The sequence below is a fragment of the Scardinius erythrophthalmus genome, assembly GCF_964197995.2.
Source record: "Scardinius erythrophthalmus genome assembly, chromosome: 25".
Taxonomy (NCBI): Eukaryota; Metazoa; Chordata; class Actinopteri; order Cypriniformes; family Leuciscidae; genus Scardinius; species Scardinius erythrophthalmus.
In genome coordinates this window covers 7,030,353-7,043,047 of record NC_138245.1, presented here as the reverse complement: position 1 = coordinate 7,043,047, position 12,695 = coordinate 7,030,353, and the positions used below count along the sequence as shown (strand labels likewise).

Here is a 12,695-nt window from a genome sequence, read left to right as displayed (position 1 = left end):
TTTATATTTTAATTTTGATGGTTAGTGTTTGCACATCTGAAAAAGTCAAATGAATTATGAACATCCTCTATAGAACAGAGTAATATAACAGTGTCATGTGTATTAAAAAAAGGACTATAAAATGTATTCACCAAAAATATCCAATGATTCCCATTGACATTCAGGAAACTTATCATTCCCTCGTAGTCATCAAAGTTCACCTGATCATCAAAGTTTCTCCTTACTTCATCTCTTTCCTCATAAATTATAACACCCGCTCTGTGATCTAGTAGCCTATATAATCCTATGTCCCTGGTCAAAGTTATTCACCAACACTTGAAAATAGCATTGGATTGTCCAAGAACAAAAGATCAAAAATAAATTATAGTTAGCTCATCCAGTGTTTCATTAAAATCGACTCAACATACTTAACAATGGCTTAACATTGTCATCTTTACATAGGTTACTACTATATTCCTCCATGCTCATAGATTTTTTTTTCAGTTTTCTTAACAGCAAAGCATTTCCCAAAGGTATGAATCTTTTTTTTCTTTCTTATCTCCCCCACCACTAGTGTGATTTCAGCTCGGAATGATGCAGGATATAAGACCTTTTTTTTGTCCTTTGACTGTGTGATGGCAATGACTATCTCACATGCTTTCTAGAGCTTGGATGTGCAATGGGATATTTGAATATAATATTTAAGGTGGTAGGAGTTCATGTAAACAAATGCTTTATGATATGATGCGAATTGCATAATACCTGGTGTACAAAAGGCCACTATTAGGGTTATATTCAAGTGTCTTAGTTCATTTGCTATATGACAAAATTTACGCTTTTGTCGCAGCATCCTCCCAGCAAACCAATCAGCGTAAAAACACTCTTTGGGCGCATGCACGCTAATGTGCTAGACAGAGCGGCTCCATTTCTGTCTTCAGCGCGCAAAGGTTTCGAATTTCAACCGCTCAGTATTAATCATTTCTAGCAGTGCACTTTTCCATATAATGGCACATTTGTTTTTCCTATTGTACTGTATTAATCATTGTAACTTAATATTCATTGAGGAGATTACTGTTACTATGTTTATTGTGACAACTATTATTTGTTATTGTTATTTGTACTTATCTATTTTTCTTATATCTTTATTTATAGAAAACCACACACACATGCAAAGTCGAATTTATTCAGTGTACTGAGTTGTGGTGACAATAAATGAGTTATTCCTGAATACCAGATTATCTCTGGTAAAAGTCTCTCACCGGACGCTCTGTAGTCAGTCTGTTATCAGCTTCTACTAACCAACGTTTTTACACCTGGGCTGATGTGTCCTCTGAATAACCCTCAGATGTTTGCATTGTCTTGCATCTTTTTGGTAGGGGCACTGCTTCTGGTGGATCAAAATATTTTGAGCGATGCTTTGCTGGTCTTTTAGATAGGGATCTCTTGGCCCATTGCTCCTCTTGCTGGTCATTGGTCTGTTGCTTTGGTGATGCACCTTGAGGCAGACTTTGCATCATCTGAAATTGGATCATGCTGAAATTGGTCTCGACCTGGAGGACCTTTCCAGGGAGAACAAGTCCAATAAAGGATTCCCCTCATTAGGAATGCGTGATATGACACTGCTTGTAACATCTAGATGCAGTGTGATTGTGGTGTTCGTAGACCACCATCTGTGTACAAGTGGACACCAAATGGGTCCACTTGTAAGTGTTGAATATAGCCTTGCCTTTTGAGAGGCTGTACCACTAAACTCCTTCATGATCTTCTGACAGAGCATCATCTCCATGATAACATCAACAAGGAGTCTGGTGCTTTTCCTGACTTTACCAGATATTACTCTTCTTAAGACATCCATACTAAGTTGAGTTACCTCTCAGAATGAGAAACTCATGAAAGAGAAAGCTGCTTAAAGCGAAGCTGTGGTGCTCGTTCGGGCATGTCAAATGCTTCAGCAGATTGTATAACACCAGCCTATCATCAGTAGTCAGGAGATCATTATTCTGCCCTGAAAACTGTAGTTTGGACTAGGTGGACAAGGTCATCCAGGTGGATGCTGCACACTGCTGGTGGGTGAGGAGAGACTCCTAATAGGATTTTTAGAGTGCTTTGGGTGTGAAACAGTACTTAATAAAGCATTATATATGTGTTTATTATAATGCTTCCTTACTTCTAACCCAGGGTGAATGTCACCACTTAATGGTGGGTGCTTCACTGAGGGCTTGATATTTTCATGGGATTGCACATGTTTCCTCACAGAAGGCCTTGTGTCCTCCTTTTTTCAATGGACCAGACCTGGGGTTGGGTACAGGTGGTTCAGCAGTGCGTGTCCTTTGGCTCATGCCGCAGATGGTCATGAGTCCTGTGATGGTTATAGCGGCGACCCTCCAAGATCCATTTATGCTGCATGGCTTCCTGTGGTGTCATGCGCATCTTGGGGTCCCAACTGGAAAGGTTAGTAATACATGGTCAGTGCATTTACATTCAACAGAAAAATACACAAATCTCTCGTATAGTAATCAAACCGAACATACGTCAGGCAGCGCCGCACAAAATCCAAAAAGGCATGATCGGTGGCTCCCTGAATACTGGCCGGAGGTCTACATTTGGGGTGTCTGATGGCTGAGGTTTTGGCTACTGTCTCGTGTTTCCACTTACCAGCTTTAATAGAACAAAACACACAATACCAGTTCAGTACAAATGACACAGACTAAAAACTGGAAAAATCACATCATGTGTGTGTTTTGAGCTCACCAAAGAACGCAGTCCATAATTTGGATTTTTCTGTTTCATCAATAGGAGGTCATCAAACTGATCAAGCTCATCTCTGCCGGTGAAGATGGGTCGCCCCATGTTGAGCTCTGCTAGGAAACAGCCAAGGCTCCACATATCTATGGCAGTGCTGTAGGGCTGACGTAGCATCTACTCAGGTGCACGGTACCACGAGTTCCTATGTAGCTGAAAACTACAGTGGAAGAGAGAGGCGAGAGTCATGAAAATGCAAGAATAATGAGCCTCAAATTTGACAAGTATTTAAACACTTGTTATTTCACATTTAAAGCACATAAAACTTAACTCACCTTGCTCATCCTCATAGCAGCCGCATCCAAAATCAGCCACCTTGATGTCAGAGTGCTCTTCGTCGATCGCCAGGATGTTTTTCTATACGGAGCAATAGCCTAATAGAGCAAATTATTTCACTGCAGATCTTCCAACAGTGTATCAGACCAAAGACAACCCCCCCCCCTGAATACTAATGACAATGTAAATTAAAAGAATGTTGAGTGCTTGTTAACTTACAGGCTTGAGATCAGCATGTATGATCTTCTCATTGAGAAGCACCTGCAGGCACTTCAGCATTGAGCTGGCATAATGATAGATCAGCTTCTTGGAAAGCCCTGGAAGTGTCGCTGTTTAAGAATCTCATTCAGGTTTGATCTATGCAGAGATAAAAACACGCAATTTCCTTTAGAATCTGATCAAGATCTGAGTTTCTGCTACGTGTAACAATGTTTTAGTATTTAAAAAAAATGGAGAAACTGCTAAAATCTATACTTGCATTCACACTCACCCCAGAAGCTCGAAGGTGATGCAGAGATGTTTGAGAAAGATTAAGTGCTCTTTCATTTGGAAGGTGCTGGTGCTGGTGTCTCTTTCTTTCTCGAGCAGAGCCTCCAAAATCTTGACCTCTGTCATGAAAGTTTGATCATCTTTCCTGTTACACAACAGAGACACACTGGGTTAAACCTGAAGAGTTCCAGCCAAACAGCAGCAACAGTTTTGAGTTTTAAGTCTGTTTTAAAGCTACAATATGTAATTTTTACAACGTGATGACGTAATATGTGGCGCATCTCAAAGATGGTACAAGATGGGCATTTGTGGTTAAAAAGTATATATATGTTTTTTTTATTTAGAAAATGACCGATAGTTTCGCTGGATAAGACCCTTATTTCTCGATTGGGATCGTGTAGAGACTTTGAAGCTGCATTGAGACGGACATTTGAACCTTCAAACCGCTGGTTGCCATTAAAGTCCATTATATGAAGAAAAATCCTGGAATGTTTTCCTCATAAACCTTAATTTCTTTTCAAATGAAGAAAGAAAGACATCTTGGATGACATCAGGGTGAGTAAATTATCTGCAAACACTTTTTTGAAAGTGAACTAAAGTGAACTATAATCATTATTGGTAAAATACTGTTAATTAAAATAGCATACAATTCAGAATTTTGAAATAATTCATAACCACAAAAATGTAAAATTAGACCATGTTACTTATAGCGTGTATTTTACTGACACTAGCCTACTACTGATGGAAGTTATGTCCTTAACTATGGTAAACTACATTCTTTCCTGATCATCTATTTATCGATGATAAATCACTTTATTATAATTTTACATAATGAGATGATAGAAAAACAATTTTTTTTTACATTTCTGAAGAACCACGGTTTGAAAACTTCTGGTCTAAAAGGAGCTTAATAAAGGCCAGTGGAATATTATATATTTTGCCCAAATTTCCTGTATGGAAAAAGAATGTTCTTGCAAAAAAAATAGGACATTTAACATGAACTGAAGTGTGAAATTGAGTTTTTTGTTTTTTAAAACGACAGGGGGGTTTGTCCCCCCCAATATAAGTCAATATATAATTGCACATTGGTGCTCACAGAAGAAGCATGTTTTAGAGTCTGCAAGGGTCAGTGGTGTGTATGTTCATGTGGACATCAGACGCTCCAAACACAGCCATGAACACTCCTTCTGACTGAGGATCTGTTCACTGTTGGTGTCAATCACTCTTCAGATCGAGTTTCACACATTTATAATATTTTTATTTTACGTTTGAATTTTTCTGTTTAGTCATTCTGACCTTTTGGCATCTCCTGTTTGGTATCCAGCTTGACTAGTTATTTGTATAAAAGAAAGCTCTAAACAAATGTAATATTTATTTAATTTCTCACAGTGTTAGTGTTACACTGTACACGTTGCGGAATATATAAAATTATATTCTGAAATGTTTTTCATGTGCTCTTTGGTGTGCACAGAAGTTCTGAATTATATGGACTATATCATTTGGTTATTGTTTTGGATATTTCCTTAACTGTTTTTCTTAAACTTTTTTGCATTCAACTGTTTTGCATTAAAACACACTGGGATGTTTGCTGAAACTGTTTCCACCAGCCATCGCTGCTTACAGCCACCATGTTCCTTCTGGCAGTCAGCTAATGGCTGGGTCAGGGGCTTCTGTCATCGTCTGGCACAGTTCCCCCTCCCACACATATGAATTTACTCTATAGTCCAATGTATAAGCACCAGAGATTCAGTTTTCCGGGCAGCTTGTTGATCTCCAGACTGCATAAATGTCCCTGTGCTCTTTCATAAAGTCCCCAAGAAACAAAGATATTTACTTATGTGCATACTTATATTAGTGATATTATAAATAGATATTAAAATGTAGCACAACAAATGTAGACTGAAGGGAATTAACATATATCATATGAATAAAAATAGAAAAGAAAGAAAGAAAGAAAGAAAGAAAGAAAGAAAGAAAGAAAGAAAGAAAGAAAGAAAGAAAGAAAGAAAGAACCTTGATATAAATCTGGAAAGCTTGTTTTCACAACGAAAGTGTTTCAAATTTTATTCTGAATTTTCTGAGTCAGATGGGTAAAGGTGACGTTGAGAAAATGATGGGCTGATATAATTAATCAAACAAATAAGCAATGTCTCTTTATATGAAGAACAACGAGCAGAGCAGGATCTCAATTGGTGGTGCTCTTAAATCCAGTAGTTAATCCAGCAGAGATTATATAAACCACAGGCACAAGTCACATAGTCTACAGCTGGATCTGCTCAACAGGAGCTTGGAGAAGTTGTGTTCATTTGAATGTCATTGTTTTAATAAAAGGAAACATGATAGTGATAATAGATCTAGTGTTGATGCTCTTGGACCTGACATACACCATCCTCCATGCGGTGGTTCGCACTGTTCTCCGGCCGCGTCTGAAGTCAGTGTCCGGGGAGGTGTGTCTGATCACGGGCGCTGGCGGAGGCCTCGGGCGACTCTTCGCGTTGGAGTTCGCCAGAGAAGAGGCCGAGCTGGTGCTGTGGGACTGCAACACTGAAGCCAACGAGCACACGGCCAGGCTAGTGAGGGAACTTGGCCGCAAAGCGCACGCGTACACAGTGGATCTGTCCAAGCGCGAGAGCATCTATCAGACCGCTGACCGCGTGCGGGAGGAGGTGGGCGACGTCAACATATTGGTCAACAACGCGGGGGTCGTTGCGGGGCGGCGGCTGCTGGAGTGCCCGGATGAACTGCTGGAGAGGACCCTTCTGGTCAACTGCCACGCGCTGTTCTGGGTAAGACCTTCTAAATCAGGGGTGCTCAAATAGTAGCCTACCATGGCAGTGCTATGTATTTTGGACATGACACCACTATATTCATTAAGTGCCTTAAATATTTGTGGTACTTTGATAGGACTGAAAACAATTTACCGTAGTATTTGTAATGTAAACGTTGTACTGTCCAAAACCATATCATATTTTTATATTTTCTATATAGTTGATGATTTTTACATGTGAATAAAAGTTTTATTTTAAATGAAATGTTTATCAAAATTTGGATTAAACCGCTCAATTCATATGGATTAGTTTTACAATTTATGAACTTTTTGAAGCTTCAAATTTTCATTTGTGGGTGAACTAACTCTAATGGGATTCAATAATCTGATCTATTTCAGTTCAAATTGCCAGCTAGCACACTCTTATGTTACTCCTATAGCACGGCCATTTAAAGAACAAGTCATGTCACTTGTATGGCATTAGCACAATTATTTCTCATCTGATCAATGTAATGTTTATGAAGCGACCTACAACCTCTTCAGCACAGAAATGTGATCAGAAGCTCCTTTAAATGTCAAACATAACAGCACTGTTCTAAAAAACACATAAAATAACACATTTATTCAGCTTAGCAAAGCATGCTGGCAACTAGAAATCCACTGCCAATTTTTTTCAATTAACACAGGAAGTTTAAAATACAATATAAAGTTGATGTAATGACCAACATTATTATGTCAACATCAAAATAATATTTGGAACTTAAAAGGCTTAATTAAATCAGTATACTTTCTAGAATATAGTTGTGGTAACAGGTCTCCTGAGTGTCTTTTTAGAGTGAACTATGGAACCACCAAAGTACTTTGTTTGTGTAAGGGCTGTCAGTAATTTTCAAGTAAACTTATGTAGCGGGTTCAGGTGTGTTTGAGAACTCTCCAGGAACCAGGAAGGTTGATGTCCTGGAGGATTGAGCGCCTCGTCTGGCGCATTTATTGCCTCCTGTGCTGACAAAGTACATCTGATGGTGACTGTGCGCGATGCTTCCATGCTGTTGAAAGTTAAGGAGATATGGAATTGCAGTCTAAAGCTGGAGTGGAAAAGCGCAGTGACTGTAATCTGCTTGATTTAAAAGGTTTAAAAAATGGCTTATTGTGCATATGACCATAAATCACATGTACAATGAGGAACAGGACATTATGAACCAGATTATCAAGTCACTAATCATGACAGCAGCTCAGAACTCTGCATAAGTGTTATTATATAAACGGTCAATAATACGAAACGATGCTTCCTGAGGCATTTGAACACACCTTTAACCCTATTTTTAGTTGCAAAACTCACCCTGTGAGCATGAATTATACGTCAAATGTGTAGCCTTTAGAGAAGTTTGGTATTATTAAGTTTTGAAGAAATGCAACTTACGAATTGTTCAGTGTAAGTGTTCTATACTTACACTGAAGGAGGGACCCAAGACCAGAATATCATAAAGACTTAGTGTGCGGTCACATAAAAGGTCAATTTGTGACCCATTGCGAAATTTGCGCTGCAGGACACGTTTTGACTTAATGTGAAATTACTGAATGTATCGCCTCCAATTGACAACAGTATATGCGTGCAGCTTTAGAGGTGTAGTTTGGCACAATCTTTTATTTTATGTTACAACAAAAAATGTAACTAAACTGCTTCACTGCTTGTTAATATAAAAAAAAAAAAAAAACATTTGCCGAATCTAAGTAATGTGGAGTGACCAACTACAGAAAACAACATAAAACAGGATCTGAGGACTTTAATGACTGTGCGTCAAGGTCAGTAAGTCGATTAAGATGTTTTAATTGGACCTTTATACAAAAAAGGCTTGATCATGTTGTAAAATGTGATTTGGTAAAACTATACTGTATAGTTCTTGTCATATATTATTACCATTTTCTAAAGTATAGCGAATAAACTGTGAGAAATTTTGAAGGTGTCTGAATAAATTTTGGTCTGACTGTATGTACTTGATGTTTACATCACATGACACGACGCTGAAAACTGTTTCTCTAAATTTTTTTAAACGATATTTCTTTATTTTTTTTATTTTTATTGTGGACATCATATGTGTAGTCACTGACCCAATAAAACTCAGGGTCTGGTGGCTCTCAATTTTTTGAAGATCTTAAAAGTGCACACAGTAAGTCCCGCGGCTTTTATGTACATCGCTGTTTTAACACCAGGCAACATGCAGACCGTATTACCTCCAACAGCACCTTGAGAAACATTCAGATCAAATCTACACATAATTCTTTACAGTGCAGCAAGAAACAGCTCCAGTTACTTATTAGGGATACAGTTAACAAGCATTATCCTGTAACTGTAACCACTCTCAAAGGCCGGATTACTACAGCAGCAGTGACTGAGCAGATGACTCGCCCAAAACTTGTGTGAATAACTGTTAAAAAAGAATTACCAGGGTCTCCAAGGGTCCTTAAAAAGTCTTACAATTCAGTTTTATTAAATTTAAAGTCACCATGAAATCAAAATAACTTCTCCTCCCTCTTGCAGCAACTTTTCTTCACTGATGATGTGTTTACTGGCTTGAGGGCGGGGCAACCTGTCACTCACATGAGATCCACCAATCGCAAAACATAAGCATCAAATTAATTAATGATGGACATGCGTAATACACAATAGTAATGATTAAGTTGCAATTCAGTACATTTAAAATATTTTAACCTACTCACTAACAAACAACACACTGAAGTTAAAATTATAATCAAGCACTTTAGCATGTTAGTCCACACATGAAAATAAGTGTACTTCTTTTAAGCACAACACAACATTATTAAAATGTACTTTAAAGTAAAACTTTTCAATCAACATTATCACATAGTGACCTTTAAATAGTTAGACTATCTGCAAGTGCAGTGTTTAAAAAAAAAAGACTTTTAAGATTTGAATAACTCTACAAGTGCACATTCAATACAGTTAAGTGCACTTCTTTCTCACAAGGCTAAACGTACTGTTTTCTTGCTTTGACAGATGACAAAAGCCTTCCTGCCACAGATGAAAGCCAAGAACCACGGACATATTGTTACTGTTGCAAGCACTCTTGGTCTGTTCAGTACCGCTTGTGTAGAGGTAAGTTAAACAAATATACAGTTTGTAAAGGTTGTAAAACTGTTGTGTCTGCAACCCTTCAATGACATTGAAAGCTTTTTGACTGACTGCTCGTGTTCTCTTTCCTGTTTTAGGACTATTGCGCTAGTAAATTTGGAGCTGTAGGTTTCCATGAATCCCTGACTCATAGTTTGTTAACAGAGGAAGGTGTGGATGGGGTGAAAACCTCCCTGATCTGCCCGTACATCGTCAACACTGGCATGTTTGCTGGATGCCAAATCAGGTGAGAAACCGGGAAATAAATCACTAAAACTCAAAGAAAAACAATAAAAAAATGCCAAAGCACAACCAAAACAATGTTCTTCCACAAAATGCATGCACTTTTGTTTTTAACCGCTAGAGGGCCAAAAGTTACATAGTGTACCTTTAAATGTAATTACAATGCACCAGCATGTACATATTTATTGTATCAAATGGTTAAGTACATTGTAGTTGGGGGGGGGGGGGGCACTCAGTTTCAGTCAATCTCATGTTAATCTTGAGTACCTATAGAGTAGTATTGCATCCTTCATATCTCCAAAAAGTCTTTAGTTTTATTAAATTTATAAAAGAAAGATAGGCTGTACCGAGTCTTTCCAAAAAAAAACGAGCGGCTGGAGGCGTGCCGTGTGGGCGGAGCTAAAGCTGTGCTTACGCGCCGATAGCTAACAACACAGACATTTGAAGCAGTTTTACTCACCGCCTGCGGTTCCAACGCACAACCGTGAACCTTTATCGTTGGGACTGCTCCATCCTTATTAGACGATCTGCAAATCCGGCGTCGAACTGAACTTCCCTAAAGCCGATCACAGCGCTTTGATGGGCGTACTGCTTTCGCTCTCTCGCTCTGGTCTACGGTTGCGCGCGCGCCCGCGTCCTTCCGGAGAAGTGCCCTTAGGATCCGTGTAAGGAAATTCCGCCCCATCTGACGTCACACATGCCCATACTCGAAAAAAACGTTCCGAACCTTGTGACAAAGCGGAAGGAGTATTTTTGGCACAGAAATACTCCATCAAATGTACAACTTAATTTTTTAAACTTTGTCCATGTTTAGCATGGGAATCCAACTCTTTAACAGTGTAAAAAACTCAGTATGCATGAAATAGCATTTCACCCCCCCTTTAAGGCCGCCTACAGCGAATGGACATGGTGTTTGATGTCAAACCAGGTTTATTATAATTTATTAAAAGTAACTATTAAAAACTTTGAAGCATATTGGAAATAACTAAAACTGAAATAAAAATAAACCAAGCAAAATAGTAATATTTAAAAAAGCAAAAACTGAAAAAAGAAGACGACAAAAACAGCAAAATTACAAAATATTTAACTGAAATGAAAAAGAAAGCTGACGATATAAAAATAAAAGCTAATTCAAATTATTAGTTAACTTAAAACTATAAACACAGAAATAGCACAACACCAAACCTAATGCAACGTGCCTTCACATCTGAATACAATGCGTTTTTGTCGTTTTGGGAGCCAGTGATCACCATATGCTTGCTTTGGAAATGAGCTGTACGAACAGTCTTCAAAACATTGTTATATTCCACAGAAGAAGAAAAAATGGCTTTGGAAGTGGAACAACATGAGGATGAGTTCACAATGAATTTTTTATTTTTGATTGCTATTCCTTTAAAACTATTCCTCTACAGCACAATGGATGTCTGTCCGTCTTGTTGCGCGACAGAAACAATCTTCTAATGTTCACGCTAGTGTGTCTTCATTCACAGGAAGGAACTCCAAGGCCTGATTCCACCCCTGGATCCTCTATACTGTGTTCAGGAGTCAATGAAGGCCATTCTGGCTGACCAGAAGATGGTCTGCATCCCCCGCGTAATGTACTTCGCATTCCTCTCACGGGCGTAAGCATCTCCTGTCCTAAACACAGCCTGGCAAAGTCCAGATTGCTTAGACTTGGATTAAGAGAGATGGCGTACACAAAACTCAAGCATTTGCATTAATCGTTCTATGTTGTGTCTTTTCTTTAGGTTGCTCCCCTGGGACGCTAACGTTGCAACATATCGTTTTATGGGAGGCGACAAGTGCATGTATTCCTTCATTAAGACCAAAGAACACCAACAGGCTGTTAACGGCCACGCGAAATCCTCTTAGCTATCCTGTAATACTTCAGTTCCACACATCCACATTCCAAGGAGAAAAACCTACCAAAAAAAAAAAAAAAAGTATTTTGCCTGCTATAAAAAACAACAAAAAACATTTCAAATGTACTTCATGGGGACCGACAGAAATCTATTTTTTATTTTTCTGTACAAAAAAACAGTAACACTTTAGTTTAGGGTCCAATTCTCATGATTGACTAGTTGCTTATAAGCATGCATATTACTAGGATAATGGCTGTTTATTAATACTCATAAAGCACATATTAATGCCTTATTCTTCATGGCCAGATTCTACATCCATTAATCCTACACAGTACCTAAACTTTATCTTACTAACTATTAATAATAAGCAGTAATTAGGAGTTCGAGACAAAAGCCATAGTTCATAGTGAGATTTGGACCCTAAACTAAAGTGACCCAAAAACAAATCATTGTTTTGTAACATTATAATGAATCTGACATCATTGTTGCAACTTGATGTAACAATACATTTTCAAAGTTTCAAAATAATTGGAATTTACTAAAACAGCTTAAAATAGGCACTCACATTGAAGTATGAGGATGATTCATGAAAGCACTAACAGGGAAGGATATTAACTCAGTGAGCGACTAGTGTTGGTCACACGTGTTATAGTGGAATTACACATAAGTATGAGGAAAATTTATTAACTAAACATACTTATAGGGTTTAAAGGTAGAGCTTGGTTTAGGGTTAGTTGCTTGTAAATATGCATAATCTACTGTTATTACTATAGTGCATGTTGTATAAGGCCTGTGAAAAGATTGCATGTGATGTGGCGTGAGTTAAAGTATGTAATCCATGCCTTAAATCATCAATGGGCTAAAGAATATTGCTTTTATGAAGCAGAAATTGACAAACCAGTGGTAAATTTAGCATGTTACACCAACTCATTTTGTTAACTGAAATCTCGACTTTGCATTATGTAAAATAAATACATGTGTCTTTCCTGGAATGCAGTGATCTGTGAAGTACGGTAGATCAGCTTTAGCGTGTGATGTAATGAACAGCTGAGCACAATACAGTGATTGTGGTCTTCAGCTCCCCGGCACATGTAAGATCCTCCGGCACATAAACCTTTTTGAAGCAAAAACAAACGTGACCAACATG

The 12,695-nt window shown here is 38.2% G+C and overlaps 1 protein-coding gene across 1 annotated transcript; it reads left to right on the top strand.

Annotated features, from left to right (window-relative positions):
* The first annotated feature begins 5,702 nt into the window (after positions 1–5,702).
* On the top strand, positions 5,703–11,826 carry LOC308686179 (retinol dehydrogenase 10-like). The gene is made up of 5 exons (XM_081358625.1): positions 5,703–6,332; positions 9,330–9,428; positions 9,542–9,690; positions 11,177–11,308; positions 11,435–11,826. The coding sequence occupies exons 1-5, from the start codon at positions 5,883–5,885 to the stop codon at positions 11,556–11,558; spliced, it is 954 nt and encodes a 317-aa protein (XP_081214751.1). The 5' UTR covers positions 5,703–5,882; the 3' UTR covers positions 11,559–11,826.
* The last annotated feature ends 869 nt before the right edge of the window (positions 11,827–12,695 follow it).

Bases quoted from the DNA above. Each gene is read 5' to 3' on its own strand.
- LOC308686179 (XM_081358625.1), top strand. From the start codon at position 5,883: ATGATAGTGATAATAGATCTAGTGTTGATGCTCTTGGACCTGACATAC. The intron at 6,333-9,329 runs GTAAGACCTTCT...TTGCTTTGACAG, and splicing joins ACTGCCACGCGCTGTTCTGG to ATGACAAAAGCCTTCCTGCC. The intron at 11,309-11,434 runs GTAAGCATCTCC...TCTTTTCTTTAG, and splicing joins TTCGCATTCCTCTCACGGGC to GTTGCTCCCCTGGGACGCTA.